This window comes from Meriones unguiculatus, chromosome 15 (genome assembly GCF_030254825.1).
Source record: "Meriones unguiculatus strain TT.TT164.6M chromosome 15, Bangor_MerUng_6.1, whole genome shotgun sequence".
Lineage (NCBI taxonomy): Eukaryota > Metazoa > Chordata > Mammalia > Rodentia > Muridae > Meriones > Meriones unguiculatus.
This window is the reverse complement of record NC_083362.1, coordinates 8,287,645-8,313,374: the sequence shown is the minus strand read 5'-3', so window position 1 is coordinate 8,313,374 and position 25,730 is coordinate 8,287,645. Positions and strand designations below refer to the sequence as shown.

Here is a 25,730-nt window from a genome sequence, read left to right as displayed (position 1 = left end):
TGGGGGAGTGACAGGATAGCTTATTGCTGTCTAGTACCTACTTCTTCTATGTGTGTTCTACACATGAGACCCAAGGAGTCATTTGGTTCAAGAAACCTCACTGGCCTTTATTTGGGCTTAAACAGTATGTATGTGCTTGTGTGTGAGTTCATATACCACAGCCCAAGTGTAAAAATAAGAAAAATTTGGAGGAGATATATGGGTCTCCCAGAGATGAACTCAGGTCATCAGTCTTAGCAGCAACCAACATTACTCAGTACTTGTCTTACCCACTAGACAATTTTCTAGCATTCATTTGTGATTCTGAGAAAGTGTTATGAACAAGCATTTACTCCTAAGAAGAAACTATCAGTAAAAAATAGCAGTATATCCTTTTCATTTGCAAATAGCTTTTATTACACAAATCATCCTGTAATCCTCCATCCTTAGATGACAGTATGTTTACAACCTGAAAAGAAGACAATATTGAACTGGTGTAATGTTTCAACTATTTTTATTTGATCCTCACTGAGATGGCTAAGTGGGCAAGGTCTGTGGTGTGCAAACTTGGTAACTTGACCTTCAGAATCATATAGATAGCCAAGGTACATGCCACACAGTTGTCTCCCAGTCTTCACATATGTGTCATGGCCTAAAAGCATATAACCACATTAAATTCTCTCTCTCTCTCAAATATTTTGGATAAATCTCATTGCTTTTATATTGCCTATTATTTCTAAATTATTCCTTTAGAAGTTAGTACTTCAAGATGAAGTGACAAATGGTAACTTACAGACTCATGAAGAAACATGGAACAGCAAATAATATATACATATACATATTAATCAAGCTATGTTGTGAGATATACAGTTGATCGCTGATGATCCTACTTTGTTATATCTTTGCCAGATAAAAGAAAATTCTGCCTTGGATACACATACAAGGTATTTAACATTTCCTATATTCTCTTATATTTAGCAGTTCAGCATTTGCATTTTGAAAATGTGTTGATACTGGGGGGTAAATCTTCTACCCTTGGGCTTGTACTCAGGAGGCTGACACATGAGAATCATGAGTTAAAACGTAGCCTTGACTAATAACTGACATTCAACTCAGGCTGGGCAATGAACAGCAAAATCTGAAGGGTATTTGTGAAAATATGAAAAACAAAACCAGGAACAACCACCTCCCACCCATTCCCAGGCACCCATACTTGTAAACTCTGATCACACAGGGCCTGACATTTACATAAACAATAGACAACTTAGGTAATAGTCATCCCACTCTATACACTGCACTCTATATACTGCAGCAGAAAAATACCTATCACCAAGTAAAATTGCAATAGATTATGAAAAGCAGCCATAGAAGAAATACAAGAAAAGCCTAAACAACTTCACTAAATTGTTCACACATACAGCAAAGTTCAATACCTACTCCAAATGTTTCAAAATACAATCAACAACCACAACTGATGACCTCCTCCATTATACTCAAGTGAACATGGTGAATAATTTACTTCCTTCAAGGCTGTGATGAAAAACAGACATAAGAAGACTTTTTTTCTTGAAACTGAAGATAACTATAACTGCAGTCTTTATCAAATCACTTACATGAGTAGGGTTTTTCTCTTCTTTGAGTTCTTCCTGCTTCCTGACATCAAGATGATACATCCAGGCTTCAAACTATTTACAGGGTAGAAAGATCGCTGTGCAACTAAGACAAGTTCATGCCTAGTACCGGGCTCAGGTGTTTGGCAACTTTCTGTAATTCCTGCTACAAGAATATGCTTGGGTCCAGTTTTCTTCAGAACCAGCCTGACACGCTCACATTAAACAAAGAAACACTGACAGCACATAATCAAAATTAAAACAATTTGTGAAACAAAAATTTATTCCTCACTATTTTTCTTGTGTAAGCATTTATTCCTGTAACTGACAGAGATTTTTCTCATTTTGAACTGTGCATATGCATACGCAACAGCCTTGGTTCATGCAACAGAACTGGTTCTTGCAACAGAAACTGGTTCATGCATGTAGCCTTGCAGTCATAAAAATTAATGCTTCTCAGGTGGAGTTATCATTTGGGACGATTTTGGAAATTGTGCCCTGCTAGAGGAAACATGCCACATGTGTGGGCTTGAGAGCTTACTTCCATACACCTCTCTACTTCACACTTTCTGCTAAGTGCTGCTGGTTGAGGATGCGAACTCTAAGCTCCTGGCTTTAGCTGCCATGCATGACACTTGCTGCCTTGCCACTTTCATGGCGATCCCACATCCTTCTAGAACCATAAGCCAAACTAAACTCTTTCATGACTTGCCTTAGACATTGTGTTTTATCACAACAACACCAAAGGCACTAATACACACCCATAAAGTTTTACAACTGGATGAGTTATTTGATATAATGAAAGAGAATTCTGAAATCTAAAATGGTCACCTAGTTTAAATTCTCTAAGCTTTTGTCAAAATGAGTTTGCAAGTGCAAACAAAGTAAAAACAGACATCATATTATTTGAATAGATTATTGACACTTGTCACCTTTATCCTCCAGAATAATCTTGTGTAACTGAGTATGGCTAAAGATTTTAGAAAATCATTTATAGACAAAGGTCTCCTTCAGTATGAGTTCTTTAAAATGCTTAAAGACTACTATGATATGCAAACCCTTTAACAGATTGATTACACACCAAAGGTTTTACTTTTTTATAAAGCTACCATTAAGCATCATTTCTAAACTGGCTACATTTATGCGTTTCTCTGTAGGATGGTTTTTCTCATGATTTTTAAGTCTGCTGCTACATGAAAAGGTTTACCACATTGCTTATTCATAGGGTTTCTCTACAGGATATATTTTTTTATATGTTTGAAGATAAATGTGGTACGCAACTATTAGGAGAAAGCAAAAGAAATGTGCCATAAATACTACCTTTTTGTTCCTTCCTCCATTAATTCATAGAGAGAAACTGAGTTCAGTTTCCTAGGCCTTAGGGGTGATGGAGGCTTTCCACTAATTGATCAGGTTCCATTATTCCTCTTTTGTTCCCTAAAGCATAATGCCTGTTGCTAACCACAAAAGAACAAATGGTTATGGGTGGTTAGGCTCTAAAACCTACATTCTGTATCAGTTGACATAGATCAACTAGGTAAAGAAAGCCCCTCTCCCTAGATCCTAATTGGTAGCTGTGACTTGGCACAGATGTCTATGAGTATGTTCTGTGGCCCTGAACAATCAGTAGCACCATGATTACAATGAATTCTTATTCATTTGCTTTGACCTGGTGTTTCAGTTGTGTTGGATCTCAGCAAAAGCCATTACACAAAGGCTTTACCACATGGTTTACATTCATCAATTTTCTCTCCACTGTAAATACTTTCAGATGATGAAGATTGCAGAAATGTGCAAAGGCATTACTAGCCTAAATACATTCATAAGGTTTCTTTCCAGTATGAATTCCTTTATGATGATGAGAAAAGGCTTCATTCACCATATTAAAAACATTACTACAGTTTCTCTTCAGGATGAACTCTTTCATGAGTGTAAAGATGACTGTGACATGCAAAGGCTTTACCACATTAGGTACATCCAAAGGGCTTCTCTCTAGTATGTATTCGTTTATGTTGATGGAGAGAACTCTTTTGTGCAAAGGCTTTACCATACTGGATACATTCATAGGGTTTCTCTCCCGTATGTGTTCTTTTATGTTTTTGGAGACTACTGGGCTGTGAAAAGGCTTTACCACATTGGTTACATTCATAGGGTTTCTCTCCAGTATGTACTCTTTTATGTCTTTGGAAATTACCATGACAGGAGAAGGCTTTACCACATTGGTTACATTCATAGGGTTTCTCTCCAGGATGTATTCTTTTATGTCTTTGGAGACTGCTGTGACGTGCAAAAGCTTTACTACATTGATTACAGTCATAGGGCTTCTCTCCAGTATGTGTTCTTTTATGTGTTTGGAGACTCACGTGACATGTAAAAGCTTTTCCACATTGGTTACAACCATAGGGTTTTTCTCCAGCGTGTGTTCTTTTATGTCTTAGGAGATGATAGTTACATCCAAAGGCTTTTCCACACTGGTTACATTCATATGGTTTCTCTCCAGTATGTGTTCTTTTATGTCTTAGGAAAAGACTGTTATGTGCAAAGGCTTTACCACATTGGTTACATTCATACGGTTTCTCTCCAGTATGTGTCCTTTTATGTATATAAAGCTTTCTGTGAAATGCAAAAGCTTTACCACATTGATTACATTCATAGGGCTTCTCTCCACTATGTATTATTTTATGATATCGAAAACTACTATGAGATGCAAAAGCTTTACCACATTGATTACATTCATATGATTTCTCTCCTGTATGTTTTCTTTTATGTCGATGCAGACTGTTGTAACTTGCAAAAGCTTCACCACATTGATTACATTCTCTGGTATGTTTATGTGTTTGAAGACTATAGTGTCGTGAAAAGGCTTTACCACACTGTTTACAATCATAGGATTTCTGTCCAGTATGTGTACATTTATGTTTTAGGACTTGACATTTCTGGGCAAAGGTTTTACCACACTGGTTACATTCATAGGGTTTCTCTCCAGTATGTGTTCTTTCATGTCTAATGAGATTACCATGAATAGAAAAGGCTTTACCACATTGATTACATTCATAGGGTTTCTCTCCTGTATGTTTTCTTTTATGTACATGGAGACTTATGTGACATGCAAAAGCTTTACCACATTGACTACATTCATGGGGCTTCTCTCCAGTATGTGTTCTTTTATGTATTTTGAGACTGTAGGGATATCCAAAAGCTTTACCACATTGATTGCATTCATAGGGTTTCTCTCCAGTATGTGTTCTTTTATGAATTTGGAGATAACAATTACGTGTAAAGGCTTTACTGCATTGGTTACATTCATAGAGTTTCTCTCCAGCCCTTTTTCTTTTATGTTTTCTGTGATGACTGTATTGAGAAGAGAACTTATCACTTTGATTACATTTGTAGGGTTTCTCTCCAGTACATGTTCTCTTTTGAACTTGGAGACTACTGTGACATGCCAAGTCTTTATCACATTGGCTATACTCATAGAATTTCTCTCCAGTATATGTTCTTGTCTGTATTTGGAGACTACTGTGATGTGCAAAGGCTTCTCCATATTGAATACTTTCATATGGTTTCTCTCCACAATGACTTTTTTCATGCCTGCAGAAATAATTGGTACATGTGAGAGCTTTCCCACAGTAATTACAATGATGAATCCTTTTATTTATATGAATTAATTTTATAAATTGGTCTAATGATAGAGAGGAATCAGATCCTAATGTTTTATCACTTTCTTTGCATTCATAGTGTTCCCCTACATTATTGGCTGTTTTGTGTCTTTGAAGATACCAAAGAATTTATTACATGGCTCATATTTATACCATCCTTTCTTTCTACATTACAGTTTTCACATATTTTACGAAAACTCAAAGAACCCAGAGCTTTCCACTCTGATTGTGTTCATAAATTTTCCTATAGTATGAGTTATACTTCATTTGCAAAGTGAACCAGGACACACAGAAGAATTTCCATAATCCTAGAACTCATAAGGATTTTCTCTAGTTTAACTTTAAGAAGGTTCCAAAAAAAGTTGGGAAACCGATTAGCTGTAAACTTATATCATATTCAAAAAGTCTACTCAAAGTAGGAACTACAACATATTTTATAATTGTTCTGGGAGAGAGAGAGGCATATGGCTTCTTTGAATATCACTGGGCTCATGTGGCTAATATCTATTGTAACATAGGTTATACCTATGAAAAGAAGAATAACAAATGAAGGGGCTCCATACTGCATTCACACATTCTGAATTTTTGTACCTCAGACACATTTGGTATTGGGATTGAGGCTTCTATACAACAACATTCTTGACACTCATAAACTGTCCTTCTCAACAAACGTAGCAACATCCATACAATTATATGAGTTAAACCACCTTTACTGTGGACAATTCCCTTAGTAGAAGGTTTATACTTACTATCTATTCTATACCTCTTGTATTGGCATAATTTTTTTTGAAATGTATACGCCTTACCCTTGTTCATTCAAATGCTGATTTCTCCTCCCCCACCCCTACTCTGGTTTCAATCTGGACATTGCATTGTGATACTTATTCTAAGCATCCTCTCTCAACTTGGTGTAAACTTCCAAATAAAGCAACTAGACACAATGTTGAGCAGGGAAAGGAAGTAGGCAGGAGAGGGGAGGAGCCAGAGGACAGGAAAGAGGGGAGGAGTCAGAGGACAGGAACAGGTGGGAGGAGAAAAGGAGGAGGAGAGCTAGGAGAGCAGAGCTGGAGGAGAGATCTTGGAACAACATGGAGAAATGGACTGGACCTAAGATATCACTAAAAGCAAGTATAATGTGGGAAATCTAAATGTTAGGAAACTATGAGGGCTTGGAGGTTTTGGATGGAGTAACTATTGCCCAGCATTGTGTTCTAGGTTAACTAAATAAACCCAGTCTCTGTCTCGTGATTTGGTTATACAGCTGTTTAGAACTAACAGCAGCTTTACCAGAAGATAATTAATAGTAAATATTAATTGTCAACTACAACACTCTTGCAACATGTAAGTGGTATTAACATAAACAGGTTGGCAGGTCTACAATCTACAATCTAACTCTACAATCTACCTCTAATGGAACTGCGATTCAAATGGTGATATCTATTAAGGCATTGTTTCCTTGTATTCTTTAGTAAAGGAATGCCTTGCAAACATATTTCAGACACCTAATATTGAAAGACATGTTTTTGTGAGAATTTAGTAAACACTAACACACTTAGAGCAATGTTTTACACTGTTCATTTCTAAATTTTTTCAGAGGCATATTCATATCAGTTTGCACATGAAAATTACCTTCCACGTCTTCTAGAATGTTGACAATGTCCTTCAGTAGTTTGGTGTTCCCAATTGTAGCCTAAAACATAGTAGCACATTTACACATTGGAAAACTATGCAGGAATTAAGAACAAGGAAATCATGAAATTTGCAGGAAAAAGGTAGGAACTAGAAAAGATCATTGTGTGTGAGGTATGCCAGAAGCAGAAAGACACACATGGTATATACTCACTTATAATTGGATATTAGACATATAATATAAGATAAACATACTAAAATCTGTAAAAGCTAAAAGCTAAGCAAGAAGGAGGACCCTGGGTCAAACTCTCAGTTCTCATTTAGAAAGGCAAGTGGGATAGACATAAGAAGAGGAAAAAAACAGGAAAGAGGCCAGGAGCCAACCATATAGGGCCTCTGGAAGACTCAACCCATCACAGTAGTGAAGTAGATGCTGAGACTTATAGCCAATGTTTGAGCAGAGTACAGAGAATCTCAGAAAGAAGGGGGAGATAGAAAGACCTTAAGGGGACAAGAGCTCCACAAGAAGAGCAACAAAACCAAAAAATCTGGGCATAGGGGTCTTTCTAAGACTGATACTCCAACCAGTGATCACTCATTAAGAAAACCTGGAACCCCTGCACAGAAGTAGCCCATGACAGCTCAGTCTCCAAGTGAGTTCCCTAGAAGGGAAACAGAGTCTGTCTCTGACATGAACTCAGTGGCTGGACCTCTGAACATCACCCAGTCCTGATGAGACCTGATAGGCTACGGTCAAATGGAAGGGGAGGAGGTCCTCCCCTATCAGTGAACTGGGGGAAGGCCATGGGAGGAGAAGAGGGAAGGAGGGTGGGATTGGGAGAGGACATGGTAGGGGACTACAGCAAGGACACAAAGTAAAAAAATTTTAATAAATAAAAAATAAACTTTAAAAATTTACATAAAAACATAATACAGAAAATATATTATAAATCCTTAGAAATTAGGCAAATTTTAAGTTGCTATCTTCAAGGAACCTTACAATCATGCTTGATTTATGCACATGATTCTTCCACATTCTTAACAAAAATTACAGAAAAGTATCAATAACAAAGAACCAGTTGTTCCCTTATTTTAAAGACTGAAAGATAATTCATTGTCTTACCAATAGCAATGAGGTTCTTATAGGTCTCTAGCATCACATCTTCATAGAGACTCTTCTGGGAAGGATGCAGCAAAGCCCACTCTTCCCGAGTGAAGATGACATTCACATCATCATAGGTCACTGAATCCTAAAATATCCTATATATGTAAAAGCTCAATATGACAACACTGTAAATGCATACTTCATTGATATATAATTCTGCTGCTTCCTCTATGTATCTCCTCACAAAGAAGTTCTAATGTATCACCACACCGTTTTAGAAAGAAACCGAATAAGGTTCTCCTCTGTCATTTCTGCACTCTTTGAATTGGATATAGCTTTCCAAGAAAAATGCCAATTAACACATATAGTATATGTGCTTTTTATAAAGAGAGAGAGAAACACAGATAAGGAAGTAGATCAACAGTACTGAGCACACATCAGAAAAATTCCTAACTATAAAAATGATGAGAAAGATGGGTATATTTGCTCATGCCTTTAAGCCCAGAACACAGGAAGCATAGGCTGGTATATCTCATTGAGCTAGATGTCAGCCTGGTCTATGAAAAAGAAGCCAAACAATAAGAGGTTCATATTAAGTGCCTGATTGCTGGCAAAATCAATCAAACAAAAAAGATAGAACTCAGAGATCTTTACTGAAGTTTCTACAAAGAATTATACATTCACTGAAGTTCTGTATTTATCTTCCAGAAACCTGAAGTACCCCAGTTTAAACTGTAACATTAACATGATCCTCCAAAAAGGGAATGCATATTTAAACAGTTAGAAATGGACAGATGAAATATTAGCAAAGCAAATGTTTATCATAAGTAACCTAGAACAGGAGAGAGGTTTCACCCAATAAGAGCTCTTGCTAGTTTTGCAAATAATGGGGCAAATTTTCAGCAAATTGTGAGTATGTGGAGCCACACAACTTTCCATTATACCAGGTTCAGAAATCTAGAAAGAATCCTACTACAAAACCTTCCAAAACCTCCCCCAAAGAAAGCCACAAAGTAGAGACAAGTGTTCAAAGACAACATCCTATCTGGGAGCTTTTTTATTCAATCAAATATATTCTGAAATTGGTCATTACAGGCTCATGGTCATCCCATGTGGAACATGCATTTAGTCCAACTTCAATGATCCTAATAGTTTATAATAGCCTGTACACTCTGAAAATGTCCAAAGTCTCTTCTAACACTTAAGAGGCTCTCTTGACTGCCATGTCTTGCAAAATAGAAAACAAGTGATGCCTCTCCAACATAGAATGGCACAGAATACCCCTTCCCATTCCAATACAGAGGAATGTGTACATAATGAGGGAAGATTGGACCAAGGCAAGAAACCCAAAGGGCAAACACCAAATCCTGTAGCTCTGTCTCAGACACATGGTACTTTAGTTTCAAAGGGTTATGAGGGCCCTATCCCTGCAACTATCATACATCTCTCAGGTTCATTACTTCTACTCTATATGCATGTCTCTATGGCAGCTTAAGTATCTCAATATCTTGTGGTCTCAAAAGGCAACTCAGGCTCCATCCTCATAGCTTCTTGGAATGAACTGTCACAGTTTACTCACTGGGGCTTTGACTCCACCAAACACAGATGGCTGGAACAGTGCTGAACTGAAACCACAGAGGAAGAATCCATGACCTAAAGTTTGGTATCTTCCTTGTTAACAGAACCAGCACAATATGGATGATACTGTCATATGGCTTCTAACTTGGGTTGGACCCTGCCACACTTGGACAACAGCTGCAGCAGCTTTTATATGAGTTTCTTCCTGGAACTAGGAATCACTTTGCCAACTCCTTCCCTTGAAAAAAGGTTTAGCAGGAAGGGGTGTTACTCTTAAGACACCATTTTAGGCTTACAATCCAGAGTAAAATTCTTCTCCTTAATAGTGATAATCCTGAAAATCCCTACCTGTTTCAACTTTTGACTGCCATATGAAACTACCTAGTGCTGTCAATCCCCACAAACCAGAGACACTTCATTCATTTCTGAATGACTCACTAGAAATAACCATCCTAACCATACAATATTCTATGTATGAATTCAGCCCATTATTTTTTAATTTTTCCTGACTCAATTTTTAGAGCACAGTCAGAATAAGAGGGATTTGCAACCAGAACATGACACTTCCAGAGGTTCTTGTTGATATAATGTTCTTTTGGAATGTGTACAATTTATTCTTATTCATTCAAATGCTGATTTCTCTACCCCACTATCTGGTTTCATTCTGGACACTGCATTGTGATGCTTATTCTAAGCATCACCTGTCTCAAGTGTATGTAAACATGCCATCATTTGTTCTCTATATTGTCAATTAAACAACCAGTCCCAATGCTGTGCCATTAAGAAGATAGTGTGATACATCCTGATCCGGAAGGAGGCAAGTAGGAGAGGAGCAAGGTCAGCAAGAGAGATCTTACAACCAAATGGAGAGATGGACTGACCAATGAGCTAAATATGAATGGTAGGAAACTATGTGGGCTTGTAGGTTTAGGATGAAATAACTATTGTCCAGCATTGTGCACTAGGTTAATTAAATAAATCCTAGTCTCTCTATGATTTGGGTATACAGCTAGATTAGAATTAACCACTGCTTAACTAAGTGATAAATCAATAAATACTAATAACCCACAACTGGTCCTAAAACAAATACACCTACTATATGTCTATAGAACTTTTCACCCAAACTCAAAAGAGTATACCTTCTTTTCAGCACATCATGGAACCGTCTCAAAAATTTACCACAAAGGAAGCCTCAACAGATACAAGAAGATAAAAATAATCCCTTGTTTCCTATCAGACCACCATGGCCTAAAACTAGACCTCAACAACAACAAAAATAACAAAAAGCCTACCTACACTTGGAAACAAAACAACTCTCTACTCAACAACAGCTTGGTCAGGGAAGAAATAAAAAAAAAGAAATTACAAATCCTAAAATTCAATGAAAATGAAGGCACAATCTACCCAAACTTATGGGACACAATGAAAGTAATGCTAAAAAGAAAGTTCATAGCACTCAATGCCTCCTGAAAGAAGTTTGAGGCATCTCATACAAGCAACTTAATGGCACACCAAAAAGCCCTAGAAAACTAAGAAGCAGACACACCAAGAGTACTGAATGATTGGAAATAATCAAACTCAAGTTGAAATCAATGAATTACAAACAAAGAAAACAATTTAAAGAATAGAGACTAAGAGAAAATCAACAAGATAGACAAACCCTTAGCCAAATTAACTAAAAGGCAGAGAGAAACTATCCAAATCAACAAAATCAGAAATGAAAAGGGGGACATAATGACAGACACTGAAGAAATCCAAATAATTGTTTGGTTACACTACAAGAGCCTTTTTGCCACAAACTTTGAAAATCTAAAGGAAATGGACAATTTTCTTGGTAGATTTCATTTACCAAAATTAAATCAAGATCAGGTAAACATATTAAATGGATAATCTGGAGGCATCTCCATCCCTGATCTCAAGCTGTACTACAGAGCAATATAATAAAAACTTCATGGTATTGGCATAGAAATAAAATGGTGGATCAATGGAATCAGACAGAAGACCCAAAAATAAACCCATATACCTACGGCTACTTGATTTTTTAAAAAGAATTCAAAAGTATACAATGGAAAAAAGACAGCATCTTCAGCAAATGGTGCTGTTCTAACTGGATCTCAACATGTAGAAAAATGCAAATAGATCCATCTTTATCACCCCACACTAAACTAAAGTCCAAGTGGATCAAAGACCTCAACATAAAACCAGACATACTGATCCTCTCAGGAGAAAAGGTGGGAAGAGCCTTAAACTCATTGGCACAGGAGACAACTTCCTGAACAGAACATTAACAGCACAGGCTCTAAGAGCAACAATCAATAAATGGCACTTCATGAAACTGAAAAGCTTCTGTAAAGCAAAGGATATTGTCATCAGAACAAAACTACTGCCTACAGATTCGGAAAGGACCTTCACCAACCCTATATCTGACAGAGGGCTAATATCCAGAATATATAAGGAACTCAAGAAGTTAAAAAGCAACAAATTAAGTAATCCAATTAAAAAATGGGGTGCAGAGCTAAATAGAGAATTCTCAATAGAGGAATTTTGATTGGCAGAGAAACAAATAAAGAAATGCTCAACATCCTTAGTCACCAGGGAAATGCAAATCAAAACGACCCTGAGATTTCACCTTACACCCATCAGAATGGCTAAGATCAACAACTCAAGTGACAACACATGCTGGAGAGGATGTAAAAAAAGAACCCTCCTTGCTGGTGGAAATGTAAACTTGTGCAACTACTTTGGAAATCAATCTGGCACATTCTCAGACAATTAGAAGGAGTGCTTCAAGATCCAGCTATATCTCTCCTAGGCACATATCCAAAATATGCTCAAGTATACAACAAGGACATTTGCTCAAGCATGTTCAAAGCAGCTTCATTCATAATAGCCTGAACCTGAAAAAAAATGTCTTTCAACTCAGGAATGGATACATTGTGGTATATTTACACAATAGAATACTACTCAGCAATTAAAAACAAGAAAATCATGAACTTTGGAGGGAAATCGTGGGATCTAGCAAAGATCACCCTGAGTGAGGTATCCCAGAAACAGAAAGATACACATGGTACATATTTATAACTGGATCTTAGACATATAATATAGGATAAACATACTAAAATCTGTACACCTAAAGAAACTAAGCAAGAAATAGGACTCTGGGTAAGATGATCAATCCTCACTCAGAACAGCAAACAGGAAGGACATCAGAAGAGGGTGAAAACAGGAAACAGGACAGAAGCCTACTACAGAGGGCCTCTGAAAGACTCTACCCAGCAGGGTATCAAAGGAAATACTGAGGCTCACAACCAAACTTTGGGCAGAGTACAGGGAATCTTAAGAAAGAAGGAGAGACCGTAAGACCTGGAGAGAACAGGAGCTCCATAAGGATAGCAACAGATCCAAAATATCTGGGCACAGGGGTCTTTTCTGAGACTAATACTCCAACCAAGGACCATTCACTGATCTAACCTAGAACCTCAGCTTGGACGTAGCCCATGGCAACCCAGTCTCCCAGTGGGTTCCCTAGTAAGTTCTCTGACATGAACTCAGGGGCAGGCTCTTTGATCACCTCCCCCTGAGGGGGTTACAGCCTTACCAGGCCACAGAGGAAGACAATGCAGCCATTCCTGATGAGAACTGATAGGCTACAGGAGCAAGAGAGATGAGGGGAGTTGGGATTGGGAGGGAATGAGGGAGCAGGCTACAACAGGGATACAAAGTGCATAAACTGTAATTAATATTAAAAAAAGAAATAAAATACTAAATAAAAACAAAAACAATAAATTAATTTTAAAAAGATGATTTTCCAAAAACAAAAACCAAAAAATGATGATGGCTTTGTTCAATTTGCAGCATAAATTCATTATAATCAAAAGAAAATTCCTAACAATTTATAACAACAAAGGCGATTCCAAAGCGATATGCCACGTGAGAAAACTCAAAATTCTCAATAGGTGTATGAAGAAAGAGTACACATTGGCACAGTGTAACTTCTGTCTTTATCACAAATTTACAACATTCAAGAATGTGTTCAATATTTGTGAAAGAATGAGGGGATGGACAGAAAAAGCCAAAGCCATAAGCCTAAATATATATTCAAATTTTCATCAAATTGCATAAGGAAACTCCACCCTGAAAAATGTGAACTTAAACAATGTTACCTTTGACTGCATTTAGAAATTAAATAAACACAGATTTCATGACTCCAACAAAAATAACTCAAAGTGACAGCTAAACTTTTCCATTTCTGACTCTGCAGCTAAAGTCTTTTCCAAACTGAGAGGCCCCGTGCGCTAGAGAATTTTCGGTAAGTGGAGGTGAATGGAAAAGAAAGAAAAAAGAAAGGAAAAAACGAAAAGAAGGAAGGAAGTAAAGAAAGAAAGTAAAGAAGGAAAGAAGGTAGGAAAGAAAGAAAGAGAGAGAGAGAGAGAAAGGAAAGAAGGAAGAAAGAAGGAAGGAAAGGAAGGAAAAAAGAAGAGAAGAAAGGAAGAAAAAGGAAGGCAGGAAGAAAGTAAGAAAGAAAGGCCAGGAGAAAGAGAGAGAGAAAGGGAGCAAGGGAGGGAAGGAGGGAGGGAGGGAGAAGGGAGGAAATCTTCCCTAGCTCCCGCTGTGCAGCCGCCCGCTCTTCCCCGCTGTGGGCAGTGACCCTGAGCTCACCATATCCCGACTTCGGAGCTTGTCTGAGTCCACTCAAAGCACCCAGCAGCAGCACTCAAAGTACATCACAGGGATAGATTCAAGCCTGCTCAGCTGCAGAGCAGAAGCTGCAGCTGGCCATTCGGAAAACCCTCCTGTTTTCATTTGCAGGTCAGACTAAAGGCCGTGATTGGCCAGTGAGTTTTGAGTGACATGAGCACCTCCCTGAGGGCTGGAGTGTACTGGAGGGACACAGCATAGTGTTTCCTGGCCCTAAGTTCCAGTCCAGGGCCAGAGTTTTTCCAGATCTGCAGAGATTTGCCTTTCAGTAGCACTTGTGCCTCGTCCTACAGTAGCCCACCCGCCTGTCTTCCCGCCCAACCCGGGAAGCACCCAGCACTGCAGCTCCCGCTGCTCAGCCGCCTGCTGAGCCCCTTTTCCAGCCCTGAGCTAACCCGGGCGTGAAGTTTGCCTGATCCCACCGCAGCACCCAGCAGCAGCACTCAGGAACCTGCCGAACCTGTTCGGCTACAGAGGAGAGCCTGAAGAAGGGCACCGGAAAGGACCCTCCTCCTCGTCTGACTGGCAGGTCTGCCTGGAGGTCCTGATTGGCCAGTGAGTTTTGAATGACAAGTAGGAACGTTGTGCTGTAGTTCCCGGCCCAGGCTCTCAGTTGGTGGCCAGACATTTTCCCCCGAAACACAGAGATTTGCATTTCAGGAGCACTCATTCGAGTCCTCCAGTCTCCTCGCTTTCTCCACCTACACCCTCGCCAAGCCCGGGGGAGGATCCCGCAGCAGAAACTCCTGCTCCTTCTCTTTCTTGTTCACCTTGTCTCTAGTTTGGAGCTTGGCTAAGCTTCCCCCATAGCACCCAGGAAAAACTTCTTCCTCCTGGCATCAAGGTGGATAATTTGCATAGCCCACTTTTCAACTTGCAGTGGAGTTATCAATCTGCCCCACAAAGTACAAGCATGCCCAGAATATTAACAATTAAAGAGTGAATTTGGGAAACAAGAATTTGTTTTGTGGCTTCACGTAAACTGCAGCTACTTTTCACCTAGTAGATAGGAGACGTCTCCGGAGAAAAGCAGGAAACAGATAACAGGCCCTGTGGAGCTCCGGTGTTAGCCAGCCCATCTTCCTTAGGGGAAAGGGAAAAGGAAACAAACAGCTGCATTAGTCAAGGACTGCAGATGAGCAGAAGGGATAGAATGAATCCATGTGTCTAGAATGTGGGCTTCATAGAGTATCTCACAGGCTGTGATCAAACTAGTCAAACAAGGGCTGTCTATCAATGCACAGTAGAAGAATCCAGTAGAGGCTCAACAAGGGCTGTCTATCAATGTACAGTAGAAGAATCCAGTAGAGGCTCAGTCCGTGAAGCTGAATGTCTCAGATGGTCCTCGGTAATTACCAGAATTCTGATGAAGTAGGCTCTAATGCCAGACGAAAAAAAAAATAAAAAATGAAAGAAAAGGAAAAGAAAAATGAACTTGCTAGAAAGAGGTAGGGCAAGCAGACAAAGAAAACGAGCTGACTTCTTTGTTTTCCTTTATATATGTAGGCTGCCACCAGAAGCTATGGCCTAGACTAAAGGTAGTTCTTAAAACCTTAAAAGATCCAGATTAGGGAGTGCAGATGTACCAGGCCACAGAGGAAGACAATGCAGCCAGTCCTGAAGAGATCTGATAAGCTAGGGTCAGATATAAGGAGAGCAGGAGGAGGGATATGAGAGGAGAGGAGGGAGGGATTGTGGGATTGGGAGTGGAGTAGGAGGGGGTTACAACTGGGATACAAAGGGAATAAATTGTAATACTCAAAAAAAAAAAAAATAAATTTTAAAAAAGGGGGAAAAAAAGATCCAGAGTAAAGAAGTTTGTTTTTTTTTGTTTGTTTGTTTTTTTTTTTTTTTTTTTTTTTTTTTTTTTGTTCCACTTCAAAAGCTATAATTAAGAAAAGTTCCCTCAACTCCCCCTGGAGGGGAGCAGCATTATCAGGCCACAAAGGAAGTCAGCGTAGGCCTGATAATATCTAATAGGCTAGGGTCAGATAGAAGGGGAAGGACCTCCCCTATCATTGGAGTGGAGAGGGGGGTGGGAGTAAATGAGAGGGGAATGTGAGATTGGGAGGGGATGAGCAAGGCGGCTACAGCCAGCTGGGATATAAAATGAATAAACTGTCATTAATAAAAAATAAATGAATTTTAAAAAAATAGGAGCAGTGATTAAAAGTCTCTGAACCTACCCCACCCACCAAAAAGAAAAAGGAAAAAGAAAAGAAAAAGTGCAGGGCCAGATGGTTTTAGTGTGGAATTCTACCAGATTTTCAAAGAGCTCACACCAATACTCCTCAAACTATTCTGAAAAATAGAAACAGAAGCAAAACTACCAAACTTATCCTATGAAGCCAGAGTGACCCTGATAATCTCACCACACAAAGACCAAACAAAGAAAGAATTTCATAACAATCTCTCTTATGAACATTGATGCAAAAATACTCAATAAGACATCTTCAAACCCAATTCAAGAACACATCATCTACTGATCAAGTAGGCTTCATCCCAGGGATACAGGGATAGTTCAACATATGAAAATCCATCAGTGTGATTCACCACATAAACAAAGTGTAACAACAACAACAAAAAAAACCACATGTTCATCTTGAAAGCTGAGGTAGTGAATATCTTTGTTACTGAGGCATGCTTCTTAAATGCAGCAGAATGTTGGATCCTGTTTCTGCAACCATTCTTGTATTTTTATTTTGAAGAGTTGAGTCCCTTAGTGAGCAATAATTGCTAGTTCCTTTTATTAGGTGAGTAAGTTGCTGGGCTTTGTGGTCAGAACCATGTGTTCAATCTCCTTTCCTTCCCTGTAGCACTGTCTGTGTCTCTGAGGCTTTGTGAGAAGCACTGAAACCAGAAGTACAGGGTCTTGAAGAATCTTTTCTGTCCTCGGCTATACCTACTGGGCTTAGGACTATGTTCTTTGTCTGTTCAGGCAGGTTTCCTGGGACATGCATGAGGACAGAGAGGTATACATGACCTTTCTGCACTGTCAAATTGCAAGCAGTGCCTATGTTGGGCAAGGATTCAGCAGTATCTACCCACTGGGTAGCTCTCAAAGAGGGATCCTTCTATCTAGTCACCAAATATTGTTGGCAATTTGGGATGGTGTCTGTAGGTGGATGGTAGAAAAAAAAGCATTTCATAGTGCTCCAGAGAATGCCCTCCTGATGCTGTGTGGAGCCTCTGAGCTCCGTTCAAGCTCAGCCAATGACATGCAATTCTTCCAGAGCAGCTGTGATGAAAGGCACTCTCCTCCCTCAGCATCATTAATGCTGAGTGTGCACATATTCAGTCTGAAATTTTCAAGGCACCTGTTTCAGGGTGGTACCTAAAAGTGAAGGCTTATTCTAGACCAATGATAAAGCTGGCAGAAAGATTCATTCAGCCCAAGACCCATGTTTTTTCAGGTAAGAATAGGTTATTCTGCATTCTGTTCATTACCCAATGATGCAGGGACAATGTCCATTTTCTCCTTATGTGACCTTCCTGAGAAAGAGCTCAGTGGGGTCACTTCAGGGAAGGCTGCCTGCAGGCATTTCTTTGGCCTGCTTCCCAGCCGCTGTGACACAAACAGGCTCTAGGAGCCTAGATGAGATAGGATGTGTAGATGTTGAAAATGAGCACTGACCACAGAACATGTCCATTAGGATCTGCAGAACTCAGGAGAGAAAGGAAGGCCAATGAGAATTCTGAAGTTGACGGTTGAGACTACGAAGGTCCCAGTTTGTAACCACAATGGTCATCACATCAGGGTCGAAGAATTGGTTGGAATTTAAACAGTGCACCAACCAATCATTCTCTGTCCAAAAGAGCAAGATACCAACCCTCTCTGGGACTTAGTATTCTCGTCTAGCAGGTAAATATTACTGGAATTGGTATAATGTTCTTTTGGAATGTATACACCTTACCCTTGTTCATTCAAATGCTGATTTCTCTCACCCACCTCTGTTTTCAATCTGGACATTGCATTGTGATACTTATTCTAAGCATCACCTGTCTCAACTTTGTGTAAACATGCCAAAAACAAAAACAAACAAACAAAAAAACAGCCACAATGTTGAGCAATGGACAGGAAGGAGTAGGAGGGAGAAGGGAGGAGCCAGAGGACAGGAAGGAGTGGGAGGCAGAGGAAGAAGAGAGGAGGAGAGAAGGGCAGGAGAGAGCTGGGAGAGCAAGGCTGGAAGAGAAGTCTTGGAATGACATGGAGAAAGAACCGGACCTAAGATTTCACTAAAAGCAAGTATAATGTGGGTAATCTAACTGTTAGGAAACTATGAGGGCTTGGAGATTTAGGATGGAGTAACTGTTGCCCAGCATTGTGTTCTAGGTTAATTAAATAAATCATAGTCACTGTGTGGTGATTTGGTTATACAGCTGTTTGGGATTAACAACAGCTTTAATAAAAAATAAACCAATAGTAAATATTAATCATCACCTACGACATACTGGCTAATGTGTGTAGGTCCTGGTATGAGTAGCTGGTGTTCACTGCACCTGTCCTGGTTTTTTCATCACACAGGCAGTGAGGGAAGGGAGTTTGCTGAGGCTGTCAGCCTAATCATAACTCGACAGGCTCCATCTTGCAACAAAGATATGAAAAGTCCACTATACACTCTACTGGCCTCTTGGGAATCAACTTCACATTGTGAGATTCACATTCCTAAGGACCATCACCCATGGCTGCAGCCAATGTCCACTTGTGTTGTCTCTCCTGGGATTCTCTGATGTGACCAAGACTCATTTGTCCAGGCTCAAAATTCAGGAAAATGCATCAGGATTAAAGATTGTCTTAGTGGTCAGTCACTGACAAGCAGACCAGTTCAGGGCCCAGTAACAACTGGCTCACTTCTCTGACTTCTCTTGCTAAGTTGTGTGACCCCTCATGCTCATGGCTCTGGAACCAAACCACAGTCTTAGTAAACTTCAGTGTTAGAGTGAATGTCAGGACACACATGTGTGAGAACATGCTTACAATCTTTGATTCAAATTGTTCCTTCTCAACAATTTTAAGATAAAGCATAACCTCAGTGTAGGTTATGCTTTATCTCAACTTCTCTCTGGAGCTATGCCTTCCCTGTTTCTCTCTCTCTCTCAGCCTAGCTGAGATGTTTTCAAAATAACCTATTTTTCAATCATAGAATGAAAAATAAAATAAAATTTAAAAGAAACCATCCTTGTTTGGATGAAGAGTACTGTACTTCTGGAAAATCTAAAATAACAATTTAAACTGGCAAATCTTTTGATATAGTCTCAAGAATTAGGTTATTTCTCTGATTTGTTACTTTCATCCATTTAAAAATCTGTGAAATGAGGGGGGAAGAGAGGGGCTTATGGGGGATACAAAGTGAATAAAGTGTAATTAATAAAAGTTTAAAAAACTGTGTGAAATGTGTTTGTGTGTACACACCTGTACCATGGTGTACATGGGGCAGTGACAGGATAGCTTATTGCTGTCTAGTACCTACTTCCCCTCTGTGTTCTAGACATAAAACCCAAGGCGTCGTTAGGTTCAAATGACCTCATTGGCCCTTATTTGGGCCTAAACATTATTTATGTATGTGCTGGTGTGTGTGTGAATATCCCACAGCCCAAGTGTAAATATAAGAAAAAATTGGAGGAGTTATAAGGGTCTCTCACAGACTGAACTCAGGTCATCAGACTTAGCAGCAACCAACTTTACTCAGTAATTGTCTTGCCCGCTAAGGCAATTCTCTGGCATGCATTTGTGATTCTGAGAAAGTGTTATGAACAAGTATTTACTCCTAAGAAGAAACTGAAAGTAAAAAATAGCATTTTTTTTACTCAAATCGTCCTGTAATTCTCCATCCTTAGATAACAATATGTTCACAATGTGAAAAGAAGAAATTTTTGTACTAGTGTAATGTTTCAACTATTCTTATTTGATCATGACTGAGACAGCTATGTGGGAAATGTCTGTGGTGTGCAAACTTGGTAACCTGACCTTCATAAATAGAGAGTCAAAGTACACACCACACATTGTCTCCCAGTCTTCACATATATGTCATGGCCTAAGAGCCTATACTCATTTTACTCTCTCTCTCAAATTTTTAAAAAATAAATCTCATTGCTGTTACATTATCTAGCAGCCCTAAATAATTCCCTTAGGAGTTAATACTTCAAGATGAATTTACAAATGGTAATTGATGGGAACATGAAGTAGCATGGAACATCAAATAATATATATATATCCATACCAATCAAGCTATGTTGTGAGATATACAGTTGATTGCTGATTATCCACTGCATTATATCTCTACCAGATAGGCTGCCTTGAATACACATACAAGGTATTTAATGTTTCCTATCTCTTCTATTTACCATTTTAACATTATCATTGATAAAAAGTGTTGACACTGGGGGTACATCTACTCTCCTTGGGACTGTAGTCAGAAGGCTAACACATGAGAATTAGGAGTTAAAATGTAGCCTTCACTAGTGACTGACATTTAACTCAGCCTGGGCAACGAACAGCAACATGTGAAAGGAATTTGTGAAAGTATGTAAAACTAAACCAGGAGCAACCACCCATTCCCAGGCACCCTTAATTGTAAAGTCTGATCACACAGGGCCTGACATTTACATAAACAATGGACCACTTAGGTAATGGGCATCCCACTCTATACACTGCAGCAGAAAAATATCTATCTCCAAGAAAAATATCAATAGAGGATGAACAGCAGCCACAGAAGATATATAAGAAAAGCCTAATCAACTTCTCTAAATTGATAGGCCACACATATGACAAACTTCAATACCTACTCCAAATGTTTCAAAATACAAACAACAACCACAATTGATGACCTCCTCCATTACACTCGAGTGAGCATGGTAAATAATTTACTTCCTTCAAGGCTGTGATGAAAAACAGATCAAAAAAGACTTTGTCTTTAAACTGAAGATAATTATGACATCTGCAGTCTTTATCAAATCATTTACATGAGGAGCATTTTTCGCTTGTCTGAGTTCTTCCTACTTCCTGACACCAAGATGATATTTATAGGCTTTAAAATATTACAGGGCTAGAAAGATCGCTGTGCAACTAAGACAAGTTCATTCCTAGGACACATGGTCAGGTCTTTGAAATTTTCTGTAGTTCCTGCTACAAGAACATGCATGGGTCCAGGTTTCTTCAGAACCAGGCTGGACATGCTCACATTCACAAACATGCACTAACAGCACATAATCAAAATGGAAACAATTTGTAAAACAAAAGTTTATTCATCACTGTTTTCTTGTGTAAGTATTTATTCCTGTAACTCAGCTGTGGGGACACCTACAAAGATTTTCCTCATCATGAATTACTTCATTCAACAGAGAGCAAGCATGTCGTAACAAGAAATGCTTCTCAGATGGAGATATAATTTGGGACAATTTAGGAAATTGTGCCTTGCTAAAGGAAATATGTCACTTGGGGTGGGCTTGAAAGTTTATGTTGGTATAATGTTCTTTCAAATTGTATGCACCTTACCCTTGTTCATTCAAATGCTGATTTCTCCCCCCACACTCTCTGGTTTCAATCCGGATATTGCATTGTGATACTCATTCTAAGCATCCTGTCTCAACTCTTATGTAAACATGCCAAAATAAAGCAACTAGACACAATGTTGATCTGAGAGGAGCCAGAAGACAGTAAAGAGGGGAGGAGCCAGAGGGCAGGAAACGAGTGGGAGGAGAAGGGGCAAGAGTAGAGCTAGGATAGAGAGCTGAAGGACAGAACTTGGAATGACAAAGTGGCAAGATGGACTGGACCTAATATATCACTAAAAGCAAGTATAATGTGGTGAAATCTAAATGTTGGGAAACTATGAGGGCTTAGAGGTTTAGGGGGGAGTAACTATTACCCAACATTGTGTCCTAGGTTAACTAAATAAACACAGTCTCTTGTGTGGTGATTTGGTTATACAGCTGTTTCGGTTTAACAGCAAGCATTACTAAGAGATATGTCAATAGTAAATATTAATCACTGCTTATAACAAGTTTACTTCCATACACCTTTTCTCTGCTACATGCTGCTGGTTGAGGATGTGAGCTCCAAGCTTCCAGCTTTAGCTGCCATGTGTGACATTTGCTGCATTGCCACTTTCATGAGGATCCCACATCCCTCTGGAACCATAAGTCAAATTAAACTCTTTCATAAGTTGCCTTAGACATTTTATTTTATTTTATTTTATTTATTTTATTGTGTTTTATTAAAACAACAGCAAAGGCACTAATACAATAAAGTTTTTCATCTGGATGAATTATTTGATGTAATGGAAGAGAATTGTGAAATCTAAAAGGGTCACCTTGTTAAATTCATTAAGCTTTTGTCAATATCAGTTTGCAAGTGCAAAAAAAAATGAAGATAGACATCATAGTGTCTGAATAGATTATAGATACTTGTCACTTTTTTCTCCAAAATAATATTCTGTAACTGAGTATGTGTTAGCTAAAGGTTTTAGAAAATCCTTTATTACCATAAGAGTTTCTGTATGAGTCTCTGTAAGATGCTCAAAGACTGCTGTGATATGGAAAGCATTTAACAGATTGATTACACACCAAAGGTTTTACTCTTGTATAAAAATACCATTTAGTATCCTTTCCACACTGGCTACATTCATGGGTTTCTCTGCAGAATAATTTTTCTCATGATTTTTAAATCTGCTAGTACATGAGAAGACTTTAGCACATTGCTTATTCATAGGGTTTCTCTACAGGATGTGTTCTTTTATTTGAAGATAACTGTGGTATGCAAACATTAGGAACAAGCAAAATAAATGTGTCCTAAGTACTACCTTTTTGTTACTGCCTCCATTTAGTCATAGGGTGAAACTCAGTTCGAGTTCTTAAGCCTTGGGGGTGCTGGAGACCTTCCACTAACTGACCAGCTTCAGTTATTCATCTTTTGTTCCTAAAGCATAACGCCTGTTGCTAACCACAAAAGAACAAATGGTTATGGGTGGTTAGGATGTAAAACCTATGTTCTGAAACAGATGACATAAATCAACTGCATAAGGAAAGCCCCTATCCCTAAATCCGGATTGGTAGCTGTAACGTGCTACAGCTATGAGTATGTTCTGTGGCCCTGAACAATGAGTAGCAGCTTCATTACAATGAATTCTTGTTCATTTCCATTGACCTGGTGTTTCAGTTGTGTTGGATCTCAGCAGAAGACATCACACAAAGGCTTTACCACATGGTTTATATTCATCAAATTTCTCTCCACTATAAATACTTTCATGATGATGAAGACTGCAGAAACGTGCAAAGGCTTTATTGTATTAAATATATTCATGAGGTTTCTCTCCAGTATGAATTCCTTCATGATAATGAAAACTATAGAAATCTGAAAAGGCTTCATCATATTAAATATATTTCTATGGTTTCTCTTCACGATGAATTTTTTTTATAACTCATTCAAAGGGATTCTTTCCAGTATGTATTTGTTTACGCATTTGAAGATGAATGTTATGTGCAAAGGCTTTACTACGTTGGTTACCTTCAAATGTTTTTCTCTCCAGTGTGAATTCGTTTATGTAGTTGCAGATGACTATTACAGGAAAAGACTTTACCACACTGGTTACACGCATAGGGTTTCTCTCCAGTATGTGTTCTTTCATGTCTTAGGAGATGACTTTTATGTGCAAAGGCTTTACCACACTGGTTACACTCATAGGGTTTCTCTCCAGTATGTGTTCTTTTATGCATTTGAAGATGACTGAGACATGTAAACGCTTTACCACATTGGTTACATTCGTAGGGTTTCTCTCCAGTATGTGTTCTTTTATGATAGAGGAGACTATCATGACATGCAAAGGCTTTACCACATTGGTTACAGTCATAGGGTTTCTCTCCTGTATGTTTTCTTTTATGTAGACGGAGACTGCTGTAACATGCAAAAGCTTCACCACATTGATTACATTCATAGGGTTTCTCTCCGGTATGTGTTCTTTTATGTATTTGGAGACTACTGTGGCGTGTAAAGGCTTTACCACACTGGTTACAGGCATACGGTTTCTCTCCAGTATGTGTTCTTTTATGATAGAGGAGACTACCATGACATGCAAAGGCTTTACCACATTGGTTACAGTCATAGGGTTTCTCTCCTGTATGTTTTCTTTTATGTGTATGGAGTCTTCTGTGACATGCAAAAGCTTCACCACATTGATTACATTCATAGGGCTTCTCTCCGGTATGTGTTCTTTTATGTATTTTGAGACTACTGTGCCGTGTAAAGGCTTTACCACATCGGTTACATTCATACGGTTTCTCTCCGGTGTGTGTCCTTTTATGCATTTGAAGATGACTCTGATGTGCAAACGCTTTACTACACTGGTTACATTCAAAGGGTTTCTCTCCAGTATGTATTCGTTCATGTACTTGGAGATTACTGTTACGTGCAAAGGCTTTACCACACTGGTTGCAAACATAGGGTTTCTCTCCAGTATGTGTTCCTTTATGTCTTAGGAGATTACTGTCACTTGCAAAGGCTTTACCACACTGGTTACAATTGTAGGGTTTCTCTCCAGTATGTGCTCTTTTATGTCTTAAAATATGACCATTTTGTGCAAAGGCTTTACCACACTGGTTACATTCATAGGGTTTCTCTCCAGTATGTGTTCTTTTATGCATTTGCAGACTACTGTGCCGTGGAAAAGCTTTACCACATTGGTTACACTCATAGATTTTCTCTCCACTATGTATTAGTTTATGGACTCGGAGATGACTGTTTCGTGCAAAGGCTTTACCACACTGTTTGCAATCATAGGGTTTCTCTCCAGTATATGTTCTTTTATGTGTTTGGAGACTATTGCGATGTTCAAAGGCTTCATCATATTGAATACCTTCATATGGGTTCTCTCCACTGTGACTTCTTTCATGCCTGCAGAAATAATCGGTACAGGTGAGAGCTTTCCAACAGTCATTGCACTGATGAATCCTTTTATCTGTATGAATTAATTTTATAATTTGGTCTAATGCTGCAGAGGAATCAGATCCTAATGTTTTATCACTCTCTTTACATTCATGGTGTTCCCTTTCATTATGAGTTTCTTTGTGTCTTTGAAGATACCAGAGAATTTATTACATGGTTCATATTTATACCAATCTTTCTTTCTACATCAGGGTTTTCACATATTTTGTGAAAACTGAAAGAACCCATAGCACTCCACCCTAATTGTTTTCATATCATTTCCTATAGTATAAGTTATACTCCATTTGTAAAATAAACCAGGACAAACAGTAGAATTTGCAGATTTCCAGTACTCATAGGGATTTTCTGAAGTTTAACTTTATGAAGGTTCCCAATAAAGTCAGAAAACCAATTAACTGTAAACTTGTATCATATTCAAAAGATCTACTAAAAGTGGGAACTACAAAGTATTTTATAATTGTTCTGGGAGAGAGAGGGGTATGTGGCTTCTTTGAATATCACTGTGCTCACATGGTTTGTATCTATTGTGACAT

General features: G+C 38.7%; 2 protein-coding genes across 5 annotated transcripts in view; both read right to left on the bottom strand.

The window, feature by feature from the left end:
* LOC110540418 (zinc finger protein 431-like) overlaps positions 1 to 25,730 on the bottom strand; it is a 74,257-nt gene that overhangs the window by 21,920 nt on the left and 26,607 nt on the right. For 2 of the 3 annotated variants that reach the window (XM_060368136.1, XM_060368135.1), the window contains one exon: positions 21,001 to 25,146. The exons of the other annotated variant lie outside the window; for it this stretch is intronic. In XM_060368136.1, the coding sequence (XP_060224119.1) occupies positions 23,766 to 25,146 (1,381 nt within the window). In that variant the 3' untranslated portion in view covers positions 21,001 to 23,765. Of the gene's footprint in view, positions 1 to 21,000; positions 25,147 to 25,730 lie in introns of those variants that run through there. 3 annotated transcript variants of the gene reach the window in all.
* On the bottom strand, positions 373 to 14,729 carry LOC110540417 (zinc finger protein 431-like). Of its 2 annotated transcripts, none has more exons than XM_060368134.1 (4): positions 14,220 to 14,729; positions 8,001 to 8,137; positions 6,878 to 6,938; positions 373 to 5,180 (listed from the first exon to the last, which is right to left on the bottom strand). In XM_060368134.1, exons 2-4 carry the CDS (start codon positions 8,032 to 8,034, stop codon positions 3,557 to 3,559), a joined length of 1,719 nt encoding a protein of 572 aa, XP_060224117.1. In that variant the 5' UTR covers positions 8,035 to 8,137; positions 14,220 to 14,729; the 3' UTR covers positions 373 to 3,556. The 2 variants fall into 2 exon arrangements, with proteins under 2 accessions (XP_060224117.1, XP_021482872.2); XM_021627197.2 differs by having other exon boundaries at positions 8,001 to 8,127.